Source organism: Gigantopelta aegis, chromosome 8, assembly GCF_016097555.1.
Source record: "Gigantopelta aegis isolate Gae_Host chromosome 8, Gae_host_genome, whole genome shotgun sequence".
Taxonomy (NCBI): Eukaryota; Metazoa; Mollusca; class Gastropoda; order Neomphalida; family Peltospiridae; genus Gigantopelta; species Gigantopelta aegis.
In genome coordinates, this window is record NC_054706.1 from 51,670,332 (window position 1) to 51,695,786 (window position 25,455).

General features: G+C 34.4%; 1 protein-coding gene across 3 annotated transcripts in view; it reads right to left on the bottom strand.

The window, feature by feature from the left end:
- The window catches only part of LOC121379317 (serine-rich adhesin for platelets-like), a 62,482-nt gene extending 37,864 nt beyond the window's left edge, over positions 1-24,618 (bottom strand). For all 3 annotated transcript variants that reach the window (XM_041507887.1, XM_041507886.1, XM_041507888.1), the window contains exons 1-2: positions 24,484-24,618; positions 12,070-12,299 (exon numbers count right to left, since the gene is read on the bottom strand). In XM_041507887.1, coding sequence (XP_041363821.1) covers positions 12,070-12,219 — 150 coding nt within the window. In that variant the 5' untranslated portion in view covers positions 12,220-12,299; positions 24,484-24,618. The remainder of the gene's footprint in view (positions 1-12,069; positions 12,300-24,483) is intronic.
- Positions 24,619-25,455: the final 837 nt, after the last annotated feature.

Here is a 25,455-nt window from a genome sequence, read left to right on the forward strand (position 1 = left end):
GACCAAAGCACTGGCAAGCAACCATAATCCTCACATTAGTGTTTACTGAACTCGCTCAGTGGAGTGTCAGGAAACACAATCTGATCACAGTGTTGACAACGAGCGGAGTTCAGTGAGAAAAACAAGCAAAACACAATGAGAAAAAAAATGAGAGCAAAAATGTGGCCGCAATAGTTAAAATATAAAAATTTAGGAATTCAAACGTAGCAGAAAAAAAAATTAAAACAAATTAAAACTATAAAATCAAACATGATTTAAAAAAAGAAAGAAATTAATGTTGTTGTTTTTTAAGAGACTTATATTTATTTATTTATTTACTTTATTATTACCAAATATTTGGTAGTTAATCATAGACAAAAAGTATGGAAGCTATGGAACCAAGTATTTACAGAGGAAAAAACCCTACTAAACAGGCTGATTATATGTAATTAATGAATTACAATAACAAACATACACATGTAACTGAAATAAATCAGGATGGTTGTTTTTTTCAAATGCATTTAGTCTGTAATAATATATTTGTTTAAACAACAAAAACCAATATAATTTTTTTTAACTTTGTTATTTATCAAGCATGTTCTAATGTTGGTTTACATCCAAATGTTAACAAAACCAGTAACAATAACATTATAAACACTTTAATCACAAAGCAGGGTTCTCAGTTAGTTTCTGATCAATGATCTCTTTCAAGTCTAGCCATGTTATTTATTTATTGTCTGCTCTCCAGGTAAACCGTCTTGTCGGTTATTAGGTTCCCCCCCCCATCAGGTAAAGTCATTTAATTGACGGAAGGAAGTGACTCACCTGTGTCGCGACACCTGACAGACTGTTGCAGAACCACACAATGAGTTTTAAGAAAAGTAGAAAAAAACAAGAAGCAAAAAAAAAGAGAGAAGACCCCCCCCCCCCCCCCCCCCAAAAAAAAAAGAACACTTTATATTATGCAGAGTTGAGAAAAAGCTACATGTTAAAGATATGAGTCAGTTAGTTTCTGGGTAGATTGTTGGATAGGCGGATGAATGGATGGATGGATGGATGGATGGATAAATGGTTGGATGAATGGTTGGATGGATGGATGGATGGATAGATAGATGGATGGATGGATGGATGGATAAGTTAATGTGGGTAAGTGGATGGTTGTCTGGTTGGTTGGATGGATGGGTGGTTAAGTTGATGGATAAATGGTTGAATGGTTGGATGGATGGATGGATGGATGGATGGATGGATAAGTTAATGTGGGTAAGTGGATGGTTGTCTGGTTGGTTGGATGGATGGGTGGTTAAGTTGATGGATAAATGGTTGGATGGATGGATGGATGGATGGATGGATGGATGGATAAGTTAATGTGGGTAAGTGGATGGTTGTCTGGTTGGTTGGATGGATGGGTGGTTAAGTTGATGGATAAATGGTTGGATGGATGGATGGATGGATGGATGGATGGATGTGGGTATGGATGGATGGTTGGATGGATGGGTGGTTAAGGATGGATAATGTTAATGGATGGGGATAAGGATGGATGGTTGTGGATGGTTGGTTGGTTGGATGGATGGTGGTTAAGTTGATGGATAAATGGTTTGATGGATGGATGGATGGATGGATGGATGGATGGATAAGTTAATGTGGGTAAGTGGATGGTTGTCTGGTTGGTTGGATGGATGGGTGGTTAAGTGATGGATAAATGTTGATGGATGGATGGATGGATGGATGGAATGTGGGTAAGTGGATGGTTGTCTGGTTGGTTGGATGGATGGGTGGTTAAGTTGATGGATAAATGGTTGGATGGATGGATGGATGGATGGATGGATGGATGGATGGAGTTAATGTGGGTAAATGGATGGTTGTCTGGTTGGTTGGATGGATGGATGGTTAAGTTGATGGATAGATGATTGGATGGATGGATGGACAAATGGATTTTGGGTGGGTGAGTGAGTGAGTGAATGGTTGGATGGATGTGTGAGTGGATAGATGAATGAGTGAGTGGGTGGTTGGTTGATTGGATGGATGGATGGATGTGTGAGTGGGTGGTTGATTGGGTGTATTAATGGATGGATGGATGGATGGATGGATGGATGGATAAGTGGTGTGTATCTTAATGGATGAGTTGATGAATGAATGGATGTGCGAGTGGATGGGTAGATGGGATGGATGATAGATAAATGGATGCATGGTACACAAGCAAATAATACAATCACTGTAATCAAAATTCGGAATATTCAAAGTGGCGCCCACATTATACCAGTGGGGGTAGAAATAATGTTAGCTGGGAGACACTTTTCCCCACATTTACGCTGCTATTAGCCCTGAGGTTACATTCAGACTCAGAATTGCTTGTTGTGTTGCATGCACAAGAAGAAAAGGCTGTGAAACATGAGTCAAGGGGTGGGGTAACCCTCTTGATCAAAGCGATTGAAGATAGACAGGCTTTTAGAAAACATATTCTGCGTGTATAAATAGGTTAGTCATGAGGGTTGTCGGTGCAATTGTTCACTCATTTTGTTCAATACACCTGGAAGCCAAGGGTCAGTAGTTCTGATGTAACTGTATCTACTGGTGTGAGGAAAATCAAGATAACAAATTACTCATGTACAGTTAACAGTTCTGTTATCTGTACTGTTGTAATGATTACCCATGTCAACTTCTTCAAATAAATGAAATGAGATATCTTAATCAGGGATTATCTCAACATTAAAACAGTATGATGTGTATTATATTCTAAAACAAGCATCCTGTGTGCATACATTACTTGGATGTTAAATATTAAGATTATTTATACTATATTTACAATACACTAAAGTACTCTTATAACGAACTGGAAGGGACCATGATAGTTAGTTGGTTATAGCAGTAGTTTGTTGTACACATTTGAAAATGTTTTTTTTATTAATGTATAGGGAGATAAAATGGGACTTTACGGTCAGTTCTTTCTTTGCAGTAGTTTGCTCTAAGCATGTTCGTTATAAGTGTACTTTACTGTATAACTATATAGAGAAATATGTGGTCACATGTTCAATGAATATTTCCTTTTAACTTAATTCCCATTCAAGAATGGTCTGGTTCTTAACAGGGGTTTTTTAAAATTAATTAATCTGCATTTTGTACAACTCTAAAAACTGTTTTTGTCACATATTAATGTATGGAAAACTCTTTAAGATTACATAACCCGTCCTACTGCCAGCATAATGAAGAGAATAAATATTGCTAAAATCATGTACACATACATGTACGATCTGTACAAAAAGTCACTTTTTATTGTTTCTTTGCACCTACATGCTTTCTACATGAATAATGTACAACAGGTGGTAGTTTTGTTCCAATTCATGCACTAAATGCTGAACAAAACAATACAGGTAACAAAAACCTGTTTTAACTACTTCATTAGGTGGTCTTTGAAATGTTGCAGTGCTCCAGGCAGTTAGCTAGGTATATAGTAATACCTCAAAACAACAGCCACACACACACTTCTAGTGATAATTAGCAGGCTATTGGGTTTTAAAAGCATTTTTCAATGGACCCGGGTAAGTGACAGGTGTAGTTGAAAAGGACTCAAGCATGCACTATTTTAGGTGTGTTTAGAATTCTACCTCAGACAATGCAGCTGCAAAGGTGGAAGTGTTAGGTAATGTGGTAGGAAGCACACAGGGGCCCAGTTTGGTCAGACACAATGGACCTGGTCAAACCTGATAGAGCACCACACCTACAGGTCACCAGAATACAGTTGTGGAATAAAGGGGAGAAAATCCAATGTCAATAACGGGTACCTAACAATTCGCACCTCGCTGTGAAAACACCAGGTACGTCCAGACAAAATGGACATCAAAGGCAGGTAACTCTAGACTTCAAAGGGGCATTACCACTGACCACACAACATATTAATGGGTGATAGAATGGAGATTAGGTAAAATATAGTGTTTGATAATAACCATTATTTATATATAGTTTTATAGCTAAGACAAGAATGCAGTCAGTCCACTTTTCTGATGTTCTTTTGTTAAAACTGTTATTGTCAGAACCACATCCATTTTTATTATTCATAAAGAACAATAAAAAAAACCAATACTTTTTATTTGCAAATATATGTGTATTTGCTACCAACACTATATATATATATATATATATATATATATATATATATATATATATATATATATATATATATAATTATTTTTTTTTTTTTTTTTTTACAAAGTAATTATGGAAAGTTTGTTTTATACTTTTTCACTTTAATGTACGGTAAACGACCTATTTTAAGAATTAAAGCAATTACCTATTTTTTTCTATTTTTAAACATATTTATATTTTTTATCCTTAACAAACACTAACAATTTACTTTTAGCACAAAAAACCTCATGCAAGCTGCTTTGTTGTGTGACAAAACCACTCTACATTGCTGGACAGCACAGTTCCAACTGTGTTTACCAAACCACAAGGTTGCAGTATGAAACTCAAACCAAACACGAAAAATGTCTTCAAACATTTTCAAAGGGAAACAGTGTCTCTTTATAACTTCTAAACAATGTTGGTCTGTTATTTTTAGCCCGTGCTACAGGCGCCCACTGTCACAGCATGGTAGAGCTTGTTTCAACGCAACAACTTGACAGACACGAACATAAAAAAACTATTAAAAAAAAAAACGGAAGAAAAAAACCCCCAGATACATGACAGTAACAAAACATGTCAACTCAATCTTGGACGGTATGGTTGTCACGGTAACAAGCCCCAGGTATAAGTATCTTTTGATCTGCTGTTGGACAGGTACAAATGCGCGAGAGGAGGAAAGGTAATCTTGGGGTCTGAAGCAGACTTTACTCGAGCCACCTCTTGTCACCATAGCCTCCCTGGGCTTTAATGGATTCACACCAGAAAGTAAAATATGCTAATTTGCCAAGCCCACACAGATACGTCCTATAGTCCATATCAGAAATATGTTATGAAACATAAAAAGTTTGTTTGTTTTGTTTAATGACACCACTAGAGCACACTGATTTATTAATCGACTATTGGACGTCAAGCATTTGGTAATTCTGACATAGTCTTACAGATATACAGACAGGATAGCACATACCACAGCTATTGGTATACCAAAAGTAGCCTTCCATTAGTAGCAAGGGATATCTTATATGCACCATCCCACAGATGAGATAGCACACAGTACCACGGCCTTTGATATACCAGTCGTGGTGCACTGGCTGGATATGAAACGTAAAAACAATAAATTTTAAATTTAATGGAAAGCAATTTTAAAAAAAGTACATTGTATTGTCAATGGAATGGCATTCCCTCTGTTTTCGAAAGAAAGATGAGCTGAAGATAATATTACAGGGTACGATTTATAAATCTGAAACTTGTTATGTTAACAGATTTATAAAGTATATGATTTATATATTTTTAAAATTTTGCTGGTATCTCATTTGCATTATTAATAAATAAATAATATTGTCACTATTGTCCATATGCATTTTGTTTTTACAAATTAATTGAAAACAAAACTATACAATTCATTTTGTAAATGTCATTTTAGTAGTCACAGATCAAAGAAAAAAGTACCGTTATCAATCCACTGTTTTGAAGCTATTCTTAAAACACAAAACAACTACTAAACCCTGGTCACCCAATAAAAACACTACTGAACTAAAGACACATTTAAACGAAAATTGGATCAAATAGCTAAATCAATTTATTTTGTCTGTCACACTCCAAGTGATATTCAGGCTATTTGAAAAGAAACAATCCATCACAGTCCACATTAAATATACTTTAACAACTTCAGCGTGACACCTGAATTCGGTGTTTACTTAAAAGCCTAATATAACAGGTTTTTGGGGGGGGCATTGTCAGCGAGGAAAAGTGTACAACAGCTGTGGAAATCGGACACTCACGTGTCTACCGTGACCACCTGATGCCGAGACAATGCCTGGCTTGTGCCGGTCATTTGCCTTTCATTTAGGTTTAAAGACGACCAAGGAAGGATAGAACCGGCAAGAATTGCGGATTTGTGAAGCCTCACTGCATACGAGATACTGTGTAAAGATACTACCGACGACTGGCCAAACACTCCTTCCAATTGGCTAAAACCTGACAGGTGTGAAACTTGGCACAAATTAATTTGCCTGACCAGTGTCGGTGGACCAGAGTTGGAGATTGAATACAATGGAATGGGCGGACAATTTCTGTGAATCCAGGCTTTTCCAAAAAAAAAAAAAGAAAGAAAAGAATAACAATTGACACGGGTCCTTAGAAAAATACGAGAGATGAAGAGACAATTGAGAAAGGAGCATGCCGATGCTAGTATAACCATCTGTTTTACAAACACAGTTTACACTTTGCGGGGCGAGGTAACAGAAACTGTTTTATTCACAGGTATTGTTAACACGATGCTGCTAATTATCGTACCCCTTCGCCACCTGTAGCAGATGGTCAGACACCATCCAGACAATAACCAAACCACTGACCATTGGTCAGCAAAACAATATGCTCATCATCAAAGTGATTCACAGGTTGAAAACTCCAGGTGAACCAATTAGCCATGATACAGGTGACAATTCCGGTAATAAGAGAACAAATTGCAAGCAATTTGGCTGGTATACCATCCCATCTGTCCTCAGCTTATAGCAATGCATTGCTGGTGTGGAAACCATGGTCAGCAAAACAATATATTAATCATCGAAGTGATTGACAGTTAAAAACTCCAGGTGAACCAATTAGGCATGATACAGGTGAACATTTAGGTAATAAGAGGAAACATTTTTAAGCAATTAGGCTGACAAGGTCCCATCTGTTCGAGGTCAACACAACAAAGTAATAAACTGCTGATGTGGAAACCATCCTTGGTGGTCTAATAGCAAAACCATCAAACTTATGACTCGTAGGTTCTGGGTTCTTGTATCATGGTTCAATTCAGGGCTGCTGAAATGGAACATTATCAGGGCTTCTAGATTATGGTAGCTCCACTCCCATGGCTAGTGATATTCAGTGTTGGGCTAGTAAATAATTACTATAACTAGCCCAACAGCTAGTGAAAAAAACAACCCTTGTCAAATGCTGCATTTACATATTTTGTAAATATGAATATCCTTCTCCCTCTTTCTACCCCAATTTAAGAATTTTTAAGCTCCAGCTCCGTCTTTAGCTGACATATCTGAGTATTACTATTAGTAAAATTGTACTATTTAAAGTAGGGCTAGTGAATTTTTAATCATGGCTAGTACATTTTTAAAATCACTGATCCCATGGCTAGTGGATTTTTATAAAATTCTAGAAACCCTGTGTAACATATCTCACTAGTCTGCCAGACCAATACCAGCCAACATTCACTTGTCCACCAGATTTTCTACTAGTCTGTCAGCCTATATTACAATATAGTACTTACTGCATCATAATAAAAACTTTATTTTAAATGACCATCCAGTAAAACCAAAACATGATGAGATATCTTTATCTTTATTGTAACCTCTAAAAGTTTCTATTAATTCATTATTTGAATAGTGAGTAAGGAAAGGAAGTCACCCCCTCAGACTCATGGTTATATATTTCATAACTAATCCATCAAAATTTTCAATCACCTTTGGCAAGCAGACTAATACTTTCTACACCCTTGCAAACTTTAACTGTAGGAAGTATGGAAATATATCTATGTACAAAATGTATGTCAGTATGTCAGATGTCTATAGGATTAACAGGAAGGATGACACAGATATTGAGAGAGAAAACCTGCTGTCGCCACTTCATGGACTACTCTTTTTGATTAGCAGCAAGGGATATACAGGATAACAAATGCTTATTTGATTATGCATTTGCTGTTGTGTTGTTAAACATATATTTCTTTTCTTATTCATCCATCCTCATTACACAGTGATTGTCAGGTTGCCACGTGTCGCTTCCGTAACAGCTGCGAATCGATGTTCGGAAAAGGAACTTCCTAAATGTTTTATTACATCATCATCTGCAACATGTGCAATTACTGCTCCAATAATCAATACTGAAGTCATTGTGCAGACATCTTGATTATGTTTTCGCAGGGAAACAATAAACCCAAACCATTACACAATACAACGCGTATGTACATGCAACAGCTGAAGGATAATATTACGCCTGTTTTCACATGTCAAACAGGTTCATTGTCTATATATTGTAGTGATGTTCCAACGATTGATTAAAGGAAAATTGATCAGTTGGGCTCCATCGATGCAGGGCTAGCTCTGGGTGAGCAAAATATGTCACCAAATTGTCCATTAAACTTCAAAAATTGCAGAAATCGACAGTTATTTTTTTTTAAATTTCAATTATTACATGAAATTGTTTCGTCAAATTAAAATAAAATTACGAATTTTGAAAGCAATTGGCGAATTTGGCGAGTGCCAGAGCTAACTCTGCAATGCAATGATTGATTATAAAAATTCATAATCGATTGTCATGGAACTCATACTGTATTCATAGTGATGGAATTGATGTAACTATGATGGGGTTCGGGTTTGCTTTCATGTAAACACAAGGAAAATAAATACTGATTAGTGATTTGTAGGGCTTGTCCCAGTGAACACAACAATATATTTAGTTTGTTTGTTTTGTTTTGTTTAATGACACCACTAGAGCACACTGATTTATTAATCATCGGCTACTGGATGTCAAACATTTAGTAATTTTAACATATAATAGTCTTGGAGGAAACCTGCTACATTTTTCCATTAGCAGCAAGGGATCTTTTATATGCACCATCCCACAGACAGGATAACACAGCATTTGATATATCAGTCATGGTGCACTGGCTGGAATGATAAATAGCCCAATGGACCCACCAATGGTTTTAATTATTCAAATCCTTCTGGAGTCCATATAATTCTAGAATCTAATGGATCATATAATCAAAAGTTGATTGGTTATGTGCACTGATTATAAACAATCATTGGTGAAATTGTCAACACCACTATACTGTCTGATTTTAATTAGGATATAAAAGGTTCGTAATTTAGAGCACAAAATTGCTATTTTTATGATGATGATGATGATACGTAACTTACATGAATGACAACAACAAATATGTACCATTCAAATGCTTAAAAGTAAATAACAGTAAATAAACTACACACTAATCATCAGAAGTATACTGGTGTTTTATCTGAGCAATTTATAATGGGAGATTTTTATTTCCAAAACAATTTTTAAATAAATATGTAAACAACATTTTGCATTTTTTAAACTATAAATTAATTAATTTAAAGTCCTTTCATTTAAAAATTACAGGTATGTATTCTTTAAAAAAATTTTTTTCCATAAGACATGTGTTGATTTAATGTTTCAACTTTGGTTAGAGATTTCAGCTCATCTCACTTTAAAATTAAACCTGTCTAAAATATATTGACGTAAACTATATATACTTTATAGAAATCTTAGCTCTAAGATCTCCTTAGTGCATAAAGTAGTTATGCACTTAAGGTAATCTTAGGGCTAAGATCGCTTCGTGGAATGGGACCCTGGACGTAATATCCACATTTATGATTATAGCTGGTTGACCACTTCCAGATACTGTATAAATGGACAGAAATAAACACTGTTTAAACCAGAATCAGGTGTTGGCAATTATGTTCAAACCCACGGGCTAAGAACCTGTGAAGAAAAGGAAATCTTCAATACATCTCTGTTTACCCGTATACTAAGCCTGCTATTACGTGCCATTACAGTGGACTATCTGTAGCCATCAGTGGCCTCTGGACAATAAAAAGAAGCCATTACAGTAGACGTGTAGGTAATTTTACCTGTGGTAGTTATCAACTATCTACAACATGCCAACCATCTTGCAAAGAAAACCCGTAAGCCATTTTTCTACAATAGCTGCTATTTTCTGCTCAAAAAGCTTGAAATTACTGTTCCAGATTGGCAGTGCCGAAGGTCTGGTGGTGTGTTGTTAACTATTCAGCCCAGTCAATTGGTCCTGCCACATACATGAGTAACATACTGTTTTACTGAAGCCACTCAGCTGGCAAGTCTGGCACTAAGAGGGGTTATCGGAGGTGCTCAGACAAAATGATTAATCCCTTTGTTACCTCTCTGTGCCTCCCTTTATATTGTCTTTATCACAATGAAACCACTGAGGACTCGCAGGTCCGTGGCACTAGGGGGCAGCAGGAGAGGTTAATTGGCAATTGTGTCTCGCCACTGAGCCTGACAACATGTCTAGGCCAGCGATAGTGAGAAGAACCTGCTCGTATTTCGAGATTACAGGTGTCACAGAGACAAATGCCAGCACAGTCCTGTTACAGGAGTTTTATAGCCATACACATGTACAAGCATTTTTTTCTTTTGTTTGGTCAAGGTATAATGTACACTTGTATGTGTATTAATTACAGGGTTCAAGATGGAGAGTTTTAGCCAAAATGTGTGGAAATTTTATGAAATATGACATGACTCACTTATGCAAAAAAATTAAAAAATTTAGTCTTAAAGTTAGCAAAGTAAGTTCTGACAATCAAATAAATCTACATGAAATTAACTGAAAATTTATCTTAAAATGTCAATAGGAACAATACAAATAAGATTTCTTTTTGCAAACATCTTAAATTTTAGAATCTATGTCTATATAACATCACTAAATAATACATATCTAAATACAATGTATATACATGTACTTGGACAGCAGTTTGATTATTTGGAACTTTAAAAAATTATTTTTACTATATATTTTTCAAAATGACATGCTATCAGTGTCTCTGTAAGCAGGTATTAATGGAGATATAAAATGCTAACAAAAATCACTAAAACAACAAATCCGACAAAAACAATGAGCCAAATTATCAAGAATCAGTGTTTTGGAACACATTCAAATTAACCCCATCTGTTTGCTCCCAAAAGATCACAAATATTTAAACAGCAACAAGCAATCGAAGAAATGGCCAACTCTTTCCAGCTTCCCGTGTTGACATTGGTCAGAGAAGCATTTGACTTCAAATGTCTTGAAAGTATGGCTGCGGGATTCTTCAAAGCCAGGCCTTTGCGGAAGGTTTGGGCACATTGAGCCTGGCCACCTTGTGCATGGCTATGTACAAACTTAGACCAGCCTTGATGGTTTGTTTACTGACCAAACGTGCCAACATGGGGAACCGCTTTCTTTCTTTATAGAGGCTGAATTGGATCCAGTCAACATTGTGACCTTGTTACCTTGCCTAGCTAAAGGCTCTTTGACATATTTCAAACACAGCAAAGATACAATCACAACAACACAGACATTTCTAAGGAACTATTTGTTTGTTTTAATTTAGTCATTTTAATTGGCTTTCCTTTTTAAACATCAAAGTTCAGATCAAATCTGATCTTTAACTTACCAAACAAGTTTAATGTGTTAAACAATTAATTCAGTTTTGAAATGAAAACTTTTATTTTTGTTTTTAATTTCTCAATATACATATAAAATGAATTGATTTCAGTCAACATTGTGACCATGTTACCGTGCCTCTATGACATCAATGTTTGTTTTAATGTAGTCATTTTAATTGGCTTTTGTTCTTAAATATTAAAAGTTTAGATCAAATCTGATTTTTAACTTACCAAACAAGTTTAATGTGTTAAGTAATTCAATTTTGATAATTTCTCAATATTCATGTAAAATCTAACAACTTCTCCCAGTCAGAAGTAGCTAAAGACCTATGTAAGTGTTGTTATAATTTTTTGTACCTGGTTCAAATGAGTGTCTTGTACAATAAACTGAAATAAATTGGAAAAAATACACATCCCCAAAACACTTATGAATAAAAGATGAATAAAAGATGAATACAGTTGTGGCAACCCCTGCAAATGCTAATGCCATGGTGATTGCTGTGGGTTTTTAATTTTTCACCTTTTTTTTTTCACTGTGGACTATATTATATATTTTTTCCATGGCATTTTTTTTTTCCATGGACATTTTCTTAGTTACAGGGGTTGGTCGGGGGGGAGGGGGGGGGGGGGTATTTTAAACACTAGTATATTTTTACAGAAACAAATAACCAAATCTTGCAACAAGAGAACACAATTACCCATATGACAATTGTAAATAACACTGATACACTGATTTACATATTAATACCTAGAAAAAAAACCTACCTGTACAGCACTGTTGAGGAAACAGTTGTTCTCGCCAGGTGCATTGCGTAAACCCTTGGTCATGGAGAAAGCGATACTGTTGTGTCTGTCCCAGGTGTCTTGGTAAGGGTTGGGGCAGTTAGCCGGCAACATGTAATCCAAGTCATCCATGATGCTAATGTGCACAACACAATCACTTAATAACTGGCGAAGATGACTCTAGCCCATCCATGAGGTGGACTCTTTTAACCCTGCCAAGAAAAACACAACACAAACCATCAAGATCAATTATTAAAGCTCAAACATGGTCTCCTGCAACAGGAAAATATAATAGAAAGTCCGTCAGAGGACCAGATAAGGCAGAGAGGTATTACTTACAATAACCAAGGCTTTTGATTTTACATACCAAATCAGGTGACAGTGAAGGTTCATTAGGTGAAATGTGCATTAAAAATTCAGAGCTTACCCTGCCCATTGCTAAATTTGACAATTGCTAATTTTCATAATACAAAGTGGCTACAATATTTAGTCTTTGGCTAATACCAGTAAAATATTCCTTATAAATTACCCACTTTTGAATAATGTTCAAGGAAATACTCTATACATGTGTACACATGTATATCTATATCTAAAAACTGGCTAAGCCAAAATTTGTTCCAGTATGAGCCCTGAGAATATGGAAAAGAAACAGTTAGTTGCAAAAAAACAAAACTTTGACTGATAGATACTTAAATAAATTAATTCAGGGCTCGCTCTGGGTGATCAGAAAATTTTGCCAAATTTTCTAAAAAAATGCAAAATCTATAGCTATTTTTCAACAAAATATAAATTATTACACAAATTGTTTTCACCAAATTAAAATAAAATTCGCCAATTGTTCCGAAAATTCGCATTTGGTGAGTGGCAAAGCTAGCCCTGAAATTGCCAGTAACTAGCTGGTTAAAAACAAGCAAGAATCTCGAGATCAACATTTTGTCTGTAACAGAAGAAGATAAAGAATAAAGTTGCTTGGCAAGAACCAATTACGTTAAGTACATTTTTATCACTGTTGTTGGCACCTAAAGAGAGAACAAGGTGTCTAGGAAAGTGAAGCATTTAGTATGTTTGAAGATGTCGAGGGTTTATCGCTCACCAACTCAAGTATACAGCAGTAAAACACATAATCATACCAGACTCAACAGGTCACAACATATATAAATCAATGCTATATGTATGTTTTTTGTTATATACCGGTAGTGGTTCTTTGCTTAACCCTGATTAACACCGGTTAAGTCAGTGCTCCATTAGTCAGTTGTGGTAGTGCTGTTAATAGAGTTGGGACCAGAAAGAGCATTATGGTGGAAGGGTGTGTATATGTACATGTAGTCCTGAATGTATACACACTGTGAATTTGTAATCTAAGTTTGTTTGTTTTACGACACCACTAGAGCACATTGATTTATTAATCATCGGCTATTGGGTGTCAAACATATGGTCATTTTGACACAGTCATAGAGAGGAAACCCACTACAATTTTTCCATCAGCTATAGCAAGGGATCTTTTATATGCACCATCCCACAGACAGGATAGCACATGCCACGGCCTTTGATATACCAGTCGTGGTGCACTGACTGAAATTAGAAATAGCCCAATGGACTAACTGACGGAGATCTACCCAAAACCGACCGTGCATCATGCGAGCGCTTTATCACTGGGCTACGTCACGCCCCAAATTGGTAATCATGTCAGTTTTATTTGAATATTCTCTAGATTCTTATACATTTTTTGAAATACAATAATACTTTGTAATTTTATTCAATTTGTTTTTAATTTATGGAGAAAAAAAAATCAATATTATGCTGTAATTTGTATACATTTTGTATGTGCATTCAAGAAATCATATCTACAGCAAAGTAATACTTGTAAAAGACCAATTACGTACTTCTACTATAATCTCATCCTCCTACAAAAAAGTTTTTTGTAAAGAAAAGTGAAAGTGTTTTGGAAATAACAAAAACAGCCACAACTGTTTTTTGTGTCCAACTTACAAAACAATCGGCTCAAAAATAAATAAGTTGTAGTCATTACCATTAGGGTCTCCACGAGTACTCGAGTACTCAGGCACGGGTCGAGTCTAGCAAGACTCGAGTCCGTTCACAGGACTCAGTACCCGTACACGGTGGAACAACTATAATACACTGGACAATGTAGGACAATAATTTCAGGAATAGATAATCAACGATATAAGTGACACAATAATTATAAGATCATGCGCTAGTTTCTTTTTTTAAACTGGCCGTCCATCTGGTTTCTAAATGCAATAAAATGACATGATTTGGCATCCATGTTCAGCTCTGGAATTAAGATGCATAATTCTATTTAACTTTATTCTTTAATCTCATCATCATCTAGTGTAAATGTCGGGTACTCGGGTCCGGGTCGAGTTTGACCCTTGAGTACTCGAGTCCCATATTAATTACCATAGCATGAAAAAAAAGGCATTCCCTGTGGGACTGACTATAGTTGTTGTTTTTTTAAACAGGGTATGAATACTTTAAAATATAGTGTGCTTTACTATTAAGAATTTCCAATATACTTGGATGACCCTAAACAAACAACAACTTCAAGACAATGTGCCACAGATCTAACTTACACATTATATGATCTCTGTCTGGTAAATATTCATACGGATATATCCAGGTAAACAAAATTTCTTGATATACAAGGAACAGAATGAAAACAAGACTGCTGTCTGCATAAAAAATAAAGCTTATCAAACAAAGGGCTGCTGTCCTGTGTCTGTGGGGACAGAATGTAAACAAATGTTAAGACAACATACTTATTTGTGTTAGTGTCGCAAATGCATTGCTGTCATAGTAGACTGATGCGGTAGCCATGCATTGCATTGTTCTTCAACAAAAATAGAACTTGTCCTTTGAAAGTTATATTATCATTCTTGTATAGGCAACAAAGGATTATTTTAACACATATTTACTCATGTTATCAATATACATGTATGTAAATATATATAAACATAAGCACATGTAATATATATCCATATTATACTAAGAATAATTCACTTGCTTTGTTTAGGTATAAATGTACATTGTATATCTGTCAATTAGTTACGACTCAAAACTTGATTTTAAATTTTATAATGCATTCTTTGCAGTGTACTTTAAGCATTTAATGTAATACAAAATAGTGGTTTTAGACAGAAAAAAAGAAACAATATTAAGGTTTCTCCCTATATTTTATAAATATTTGAATTATTATGTTAATGTCATGAAAAAGCTCAGTCCAAGATGCCATTCCATCACAGACACGAACAGGTTAATATTTTCTAAACTGCTTTAAAAAATAGAAAAAGAAAAAAGAGTAATAAAAAGTATTGAATGTATCAACAGTTTAAACTTTTCACTGCACTTCTGGATCTTACATCCATGAACACATTTTTTTATTTCTCTTTATTGGCTCGCAGATATTTGAAATTTCTTTTCAACAGCCCCATATGGTGAGTCATTAGCCAACTGAGCCAAAATCCCATTTGAATTTATGTTGCTGCAATACAAAACACCTGCATGTTCACTGACAAAGTGCAACTACACTGTGATGTGGTAATGCCAAAAACCCAGCCATGCTTCACACAATTGTTTATATCTGTGGTGCATCAGAAATGCCACTTTTCTTGTTCAGCTCAGGCTTTTTAAAAAATAATTATACATGTGTATGTAATATGCAACAAATTTTTTTCAATCCTTTGGACTATCATTTATGTGCCATATTAAGCTTCAACCCACGCAAAAGTTTGCCTTAGTAAACACAAAAGAATATATTTAATCTACATCCTAGCTCGTGATAAAAAACAGGACATTAGCACTGTGGAGATCTTTCAATCCTACCGAGCATCATAAAAATACAGAACACATCTGAACACAAAAGGATAATGTGATGTTATTAAAGAGAGACAGGTCTACCGAGTCTATACATAAAATCATGTTTTGGTCTACTTCACTGAATATTCACAATACACATTTGATGCAAGCATGACACAGCAGTATATTTCTAAACTTCAAGAAGGAACTAAATCAGTATGCACTACATGCCTCTACATCTACGTTGTAAACTTCCTTTTATATTTATAAAAAAAAAAAAAATCACTGACAAATATATATATATATAGATACAATTATAAGCAACGTCTTCAGTTGCCCACGGCTGATGATTGCTGTGCAGTTTTTAGTTCTCCGCGGCACTACAATGTTTTGCCTTGGACTATATTCAGGATTTTTCAATGGCATGTTTTTTCGCTATGGACATTTTTTTAACTGCAGGAGTTGCACAAATGTACATATATTGTATTAGTATATATTAATTATTTCAAAGTGAACTTGGATACAATAATATATTCAATCAACACAAAAACAATGTTGAAACAATTAAAATATAGTAATAATAAATAGTATCCAACTAATTCAGTGTGTATATCAAATTTAAATAATTAAAACAATGCTTAGAACAATTATTTAATAATTACAATTCATTAACAAAGTCATACAAATTATTGTTAAAATTTTTAAAAAGCTTAACAAAAAACACTGTTGTGTGAGTGTTTGCATGTTAGCCAAATCTGCATATAATAATTATTAAATTGACATGGAAAAAAAAAATCATGCTAATTTTTTTTTTTAAATGACATGTTTAATGCAACCTTTATTTTGTATTCTGTTTGGCTAAACAATATTTTCCAAACTGCCAACAATAATATTGTTCCAGCTAAAATAAACCTGAATTATTGAACAAAGGCAGGACCCATTAACAAGAAACTTCTAAACGACAAGGACCCCTTCTAAATTAGTAGGCAGAACCAAGTCAAAGGTCAGAATAAAACCAAGCAAGATTCCAATGCTAAAATTTAAATGTTAAAATGACATCAATTGATCAAAAGTGAAAATCTTGCATACACTTGTCTTGGGGCCAAGCTACAAGCCCAAGAAACAGGGTGAACTCTCGTTGATCTCCATGCAGGGCAGGTAAAAATAGCCCAGGTGATTATTTGCCAGTGAACCGTGGCTGCAGCATTATGACCAGTTGAGCGTGGACAATGAGGGAGACACATCATTTATAAATCAGCGCTGGCTACCCCTTAAGTGTGTGGCTAAAGCTTGTGGACGGCAATTCACATCAATGCCTTTCAATTGATGCCTTTCATAAATTAATACCTCTGGAACTGATAATTTATAGTCTGAAAATCAGATTACCAATATCTCTTTGTTACTTGGTTGTGACAACTACATAAGCAAGTAGATAGTAAAAGCAATTTCTGCTGATTCAGAGTGACTCAAAGCAATTTTAATCTCAGATTACAATGGACATACTCTCAAAAACACTTTAAAAAGGAAGAAAACAATACTTGGGAAATGTGATTTGGTGTAAACAAATAAATCAAGTTTCTCATTTTACATACACGAAAGAACATTTACCTTTTGTAAACCTTCACTGTTCAATATACATTTATATTTAATGCATGCGAATGTATTTTATAATATGTACATTGAAACACTCATATTTTCCCAAATCATCTAATTTAGTTAGTGTACTTTCATTTTAGCAATTAATCATCTTTTTAAAGTCCATTTTTGTTACTTTATGGGTGGCTGTTTACTACAGATTTCACTGTACATGCAATACTGCTTGATATCTATATTAATGCATATTTCTTGACTATATGTAGTTGCATATATATATATATATATATATATATATATATATATATATATATATATATATATATATGAAATACATGAAGTCCAAATATTTCTAGACTAGTAGCATGAATTGTTTATATTTTTAAAAATATTGATACAACATTATTAATCTGAGGAAAAAAGAACAGAAAATTGGTCAAGGAAGCTTTAGAAAAGTTGTCCACAGTTAGGCAGTGACAACCAGGATACTAATTGATAAAGATTGCTTGGTTTCTTGGCTACCTTGCTATTTTCCAGTCATACACTGATAAGTGTGAGTAGCCATTTTGACATCACTAGGCTGCATGTCAGCTGTGTTTCCACTGAGTTAATCTCCATTATGAGTCTAATGCTCACTGGGAAGACACATCTGCTTATCATATGGACCCACACTCCTGGGGCTCAGTTTCCTACAAGAGATCCAGCATTCCTCAGTGTCCATCATGTGCAATAATTCACCCATTGTTTGTATAGACCACCTACTGTTTTTTATTTTGTTTTTAATCAAATATTGGCTGATAAGCAGAAAATGCGATAAAAATTACTACTGAAGGTCATCATTGTTTTCTATCAGTCACGGAAGGATTGTTTACTGACATAAACAAAACAAAAAAACCCACAAAAATTTGGTTTGTTTAACAACACCACTAGAGCAAATTGATTCATTAATCATCGGCTATTGGATGTCAAACATTTGGTAATTTTGACATAGTCATCAGAGGAAACCTGCTACATTTGTTTCTAATGCAGCAAGGGATCTTTTATATGCACTTTCCCACAGATAGGATAGCACATACATGTACCATTGCCTTTGATATACCAGTCGTGGAGCACTGGCTGGAACGAGAAATAGCCAAATGGGCCACTGCATGACATCCAAGTGTAGTATTTGATCAGAGCTTTTATAGGTAACATGTACCTAACATTGTGATGCTTGGATTATCAAGTCAGAAAACAAACCAGCTGTTACCACATACATTTTGGTTTATCTATTATAATCAGCAGTTTGATAGATTGACTGATTTATATGTATAACCCATTAAGGTTCAAGCATGCTGTTCTGGGCACACACACACCGACAGTAAGTTGTGTGGGCCGTTTGTGTAGGACTGTGGGTTAGTGGTTAGTGAGAGAAAAGTCGGTGTAGTGGCCTTACACCTACCCACTGAGTCACTAAACCGCATGGCTCTGGGTGGGAGCCGGTACTGGGATGCGAACCTAGTCCCTACCAGTCTTAAGTGTGATGGCATAACCGATACACCAATGGTAAAATCTGCTGGTAAAATCAACCACTGTAAAGAGTATTTTATATACACTTTCTCACAGAACTGAATAACAAAGTAGTGAAGCACATTGCATGTTAGGAACTTTTATGAAATGGGAAACCAAGGTACTATTAAAAAAAAACCCCCAAAAACATTTGTATATATATACAAATTGAATTTATGTTTAATATGCTATTGAAGTCCATTCCAAGTGTGGCTAAAGTACTGAAAAGAAATGTCCCCCCCCCCCCCCCCCCCCCCCCATTTCACCACCAGTTTAACGCATGAAACATATGAACCCTTAACACACATTTCTACCATATGGAAACAGCAGTTCTTTAGGCTTAAATCACTCATGTAGCCAGGTGTGACATGTAATCTGTGACAAATACATGTAATTAGCAGCCATTTATCTTCAGGTGTGCTAATTTCTTTTTTCTAGATGTGTATGATAATTAAAAAAAAGCTTCTATCATTACAACCAAAACACTTATTGGTTATTTGTTTTATAAGTGGAAAAGTAAAATAATTGTCATCTACAACCAAAACTAATTGTATGACCTTCAAGAATATATTAATTTAATGAGACAACTATAATATGTTTCCCTACAAAAACTAAGCAAAGTCTGTGAAGATTAATAAATGTCAGAACTGTGTTACGTGTAACTCCAAAAAAGAACCGAAGACAGTCTAGGTATCTGTCACAGCCTCAGATACAAGCAGTTCAGTGTGACAGGTAAAAACTTGGCAGGAAGCCAGGTCAAATATACTATCAAAATGTGTAGAGGCTCACTGGGCTGTAGCCGGATCACTCACAAACATACACAGTTATATGCACACTTGATTTACTGTACATTATTAAACATGAAATCTACTTGAGTTGAATATATTCACTGACAAAAGAAAAAACAAAACCTCAACAGGAACAGCTATAAATGTTTATACTGCTGCTATGCACAAACAATTTAAATGTCTCACCCTGGATGAATAAGAAAAGAAAAAACCCAACCATCACTGATTATCATTGTGCTGGAGTGTCATTAAAAATACATTCTAATTTGTATTTAAATTACTGTTTTGTCTGTTAATTCATGAAATACATGTTTTGTTTGGGTTTTTTTTCAAAGAATGAAATACAATGCTCCAACATGTATTTTAGTACCAAAAAAAAAAATGGTATCTAATAAATAAACAATTTTTGTAACACTTTTAAAAAGAATTCAGAAATGTGACTAACCTAAATTATCTGTTCATAGGGGGTGGGGGAGGGGATAAAAAAAAAAAGAGAAGAAATAATAGCACAGCAATATACAGTCATTTTTGTTTTAAACTGTAAAAAAAAAAAAAATATCACTGTGTGCAACTTATGTTATTAACCAAATAAAACCACAGGCTCCATATTCATAATCATACTTAAGTGAATGTATGATACTTATCTGTGTACTTTAAGTATGTATTTCGGTATCATACATTGACTTAAGTATGTTTATGAATATGCAGCCTGATCTGCTGTTTAAGTAGTTCTATCACTCTAGTACTCCAGTTTAATGAAAGTAATCTTTATCCCCCTTTAATTATACATTATATAGTATCAATACGATAATATCTTAAATGGCTCCCCAAGTTAGAGGAGAAAATAATGATCCATCCCCTCTATTTTATTTCATGTCATGTCAAATTCTGCAAAGCCACAAATACATGCATGCAAGAAAAAAGTGTATAACATTACATTGTATGTAAAATTACATTACATTCTTTTAAAGTGGTATATCAATTAAAGCCTGGGTCACACGGGTGTATCCCATGAGGTAAAAACACAAAGAAAATCTGCGTTTGTAATCACTAATGAAACCCAAGTATCAACAATCACTGTACGTCTGCTCTGAACCTGGGGCTGATTGAAATGTCAATACAAAACACACTGGAAAATACATTGAAACACGATAAATGCGGAATATTGATTGAAGCGGCACGCAGGAAGACAAGATGATTAATATTGCAAACCGCTCTGATTGCTTCAACAAAACCATTTCTTATTACTGGCTGTGCCATTATAATGACGGGCTTTTTAAAAATAAATATGACCAATTGATAGAAGTAAAAAAATTGAAAAAAAAATCTTAACATACAATATTCTATTACCTTCATTAATAAAAGTTCTTTATGAATCTGCTAATTAATATTAAGGGTCCATTTGCACATATGTAGCCAAGTGTTAAACCAACCCCCATGATATACAATCTATATGGGACTGATCCACGTCGGTGGACCCATTGGGTCATTTCTTGTTGTAGCCTATGCACCAAAACTGGTGGAACAAAGGTTGTGGTATGTACTATCCTGTCTGTGGAATGATGCATTATAAAAGATACCGTGTTGCTAATAAAAACAAAGTAGTCCATGGAGTAGCAGCAGCGGGTTTCCTCTCAGCTGTGTGGTCCATAACATGTTTCTACTGTCAGTACATGTATGATAGACTTTGTACATAACATGTTTGTACGACTTTTGTACATAACACATAAAAAAAAAAATTGACAAAACTTTGTATTATGCTTACCAAAACCAATAATAATGTTTTATATATATCTATACCAGTGTTCGAGATTAACGGTATCCCGATATCCCATGGATACCAGAATTTAATTTTGGATACCAGACTTCAAGAACCCAGTATCCCACCGGGATGCCATATAATACTAAATTCTCCGGTGGGATACCAGATTTTGAAATGTTAGTATCCAACTGTGATACTGGCCAAAAAATTTAATCTCGAACACTGCTATACAGATATTAAAATCCTGCATTGATAGTAACCCTCACAACTTTTAACCCCTACAAATATTTTCATTTAACTTCCCTTTGAAGAAATGTTCACTAACAAACGTGTTACTAAAGTCATTACTAAAACAAGGAGCACTGCCACTGTTCCCACTAATGTAACAAATACTTATTTACCTAATGAATAACAAATTAGTTACAACCGAAGTCTTAATGTCAACAGGTGCCTTAATTCTAGTGATTGTAAGGAGCTTGTTTTCTGCTACCTGAAACTGTTTGGTAAACTATGTTATGTCATTAAAAATATTATTTCACCAGTGGAAACTAGTTCTATATACATGTACATGAACAATTTAAAATGTAACTAGACTTTCATTTCACATACAATCAATCCTGTGTTCAGAGACAGACCACTTCATCATTCATTTCAACTATTTTTGTGCTTATATTAAATTCATTCCACTTAAGAAATATTTTTAAAAATTATTTGCAATAGCAGTCATTATACAACTTGGAGATAGTACCTTTAATACATAACACCTTTACTACCGGTATAATAGATCACACACTCAGAATGGTTCTTGACAGTCATATTCAAAAGTTACTTAGAAATGTCTACAAATATTTTGCTTTAGAGAGAGATAGGGGTAACTCATCATCAGAGATGGTCCCTATTGCAACAGCAATGAAATTGACACATGTCGATCAAAATGTGTTATAGTCTGTTCAATAAAGTGCACAAATCACCTGTTTACTTTCTTTTAATTTCAAGAGTAAACACCACCTTGTACATCAATGATAGCCCAAACAAGTAAATGCTAAATTAGGTAGAGTAGCATTAAATAGATATTTATAAAATATTTACTTGTCAGTTTAATATGAAAGAAATAATTGATGAAAATCAGTTTTATTCTATTTCCAACATTACTATATATGATCTTACAATTGGCTTTTTTAAAATGGACATATTGTACATTTACATTTTTAACATTGGCAGTTCCGTCAAGTGTATAAAGTAAGAACAGACCATGTCCAAAAAGAAGCAGTTTTACACTATTGATTTTGGTTAATATAGTAATATATATTTAAGTTTTTTTGTTTTTTTTATCAAATTTATTATGGCGTGGGATGCACTATCCCTTCTATAGGCTGATAATGGGATTTCAGTGAAAGTGTTTCTTAAACAATAATGACATAAAAGGTTAGGAAGTCTACTATGGAGGTGGATAAGAAAGTAACAACACAAGCAGCCAATAAGGGAATAAGACCTTTCACACAAGAGCCTATTTAACAGGTATCCACAGGTATAGGCAATTTGCCAAGTTTACCTGAGCTGTCAACCACCCCTGGTAACTTTTTATTTTACCAGCACACACCTGTAGATATATGCAAGGCTAATAAACAAAGTTCTGTTTGTCTTTAACACCTACCAGTAAATTATTTTTAAAAAATATTTTATAACCACTTTAACTTAAATTTAAAAGTTTATAAATGGAACATTCAGTGTAGAACATTTTATTTACATATATTTAAGTACTAATTTTAAATTAAAAGTTAAATATTTTCACTTTTCTCAAATTGTCACATCATCACATTTCAAAGTAAGTCGTCCAGACAAACACTCTGCTGTAAGATATTTATGCAATCGTAGTACTATACCCAGGTCTAAACTTGAAGGTGTGCCAAGTTTACGTGGGTGACAAAAAAAAAAAAGTAAATAAAAGAATACGATTAGTTTACCAGCTACCTGGTCCAGGTGGGAAGTACTTGACTTAATAACTGGTGAAAGCAGTATACAGGTCCACACGCTATAGATCTTATCAACAGTGGTAATCAATAATTAGGACCAGTTGTGTGGACCAAAAAAAAAAAATATAAAAAAAAAAAAGGATTGGTGCTTTCTTTTGTAAAAATATTACTGGTTATCTCAGTATCTGCAATAACATAGCATACTTAACATTTGAGAATATCATCAATATGTACAAAAATAAAATACAACACATAGAAATAGAAGAAAAAAACCCATACACATATATATACACATAAAACATGCATTAAGACCATAATAATTTAACTGCATATAAGTATATCAAATACATATTATTAAAAATATGAAGGGGTATTAACATTATTATTATATCTGAAAATATTTGTACAAAAAGATAGATTTGTTTAGACACTCAATTACAAATTACATTGCAATTTCACTTTTATAAGCAAAACCCAAAAATATTAATATAAAATAAATTTTATATATATAGTAACTACATGTTGATCATTTACATGCTCTTTATTTTCTGGTCTTAACAAAATAGTCATATTTTCATGTACATAACAACAAATATGAAACCGACTATACCTAGCTCAATAAACTACCTTAGTACCTACCTGTTTCACGTAGAATTCAAGTTAAAAATATAAACATGAAATAAAATATCACAAGACGGGTCTGTATATCAAAATTATACACCAGATATTCCGATTTTTGTTACCCGGTCACGTTAAGACACTGAATCACCTGAACCGTGGGCGTTAGTTAGTTTTACCTGTGCTCACCTGTGGAACCAAAACACGCGACGTCAACAAAAACTCGCTTCCGGACCAAACGATACCGGGCGGCGTTTGAATCACATAATGCATAAGCTAGAACACTAAATTCACTTACCAGTGCAAACCGATGGATGAATCAGGTAAATCCCATAAAGTTTGAGAAAGTTCGAACACTTGTTGTTAGTCTTTGAAGTCGGCCGTCGCAATCAACAAGCTTTCCCGCACATCGCCATAAGCACGTATGCAAATGAGGGCGCGCAGTAATACGATGACTCACGTGGAAGGAAACAATAAGGGACGCCGAGGCTTTTGTGTTGGGAACAGTAAATAGTCCTTCATATTTAACGGTGTTAATCGGTAGCGGCCATCTTTGGAAGACATCTATTCATCCTGCTGTCAATATCATTTGCATTTATTAAGTGTCATTGAAAGGTCCCCAGTTTAATCAAGTCGAAAGGGAAATTTTAACATTTAGCACCTGAGCCGAATTACACACCAGAGCGATCCCGTTAGAATTAGGTAAAGGTGTCTGCTCATTCACGAGTAGTAATACACTACGTGATACGTAAACATTTACAATGGTCACATCTGTTATGTATACTTACATCAAGTGTTTCAGGGGTAAACAGTACGGTCGTAATTTTATGGGTTACGATATAACAGTTTATTTATTCTGACAAAATACACACAGAAAATCAACAAATAATTTGTGCAACATCTTCAACCTGTTCTTGCGAGACATTAAACCTAGTCCTGTTAGATTTGACCCCAAAACGAAAGAGTGTATTTGTATAAAAATTTAAATAATATACTAACTGCATATATAACACAGACCTGTAAATAAATAAATACATGCACACAAAAAATAAAATTAAAATCCATATAGGTAATCACTTAAACTCTGTTTATCAGCTATTCTACTGTGATGTTTAAATATGTGGTACCTAACGATTTAATAAAATAATTTTAAAAATTTAAAGTTAAATTATATTTGCAGCATTATTTAAGAATACAATAATATGAAATGTTTAGTAATTTATATGAAATCCTGATTTTTATTGACCCCTCTCTCTCTCTCTCTCTCTCT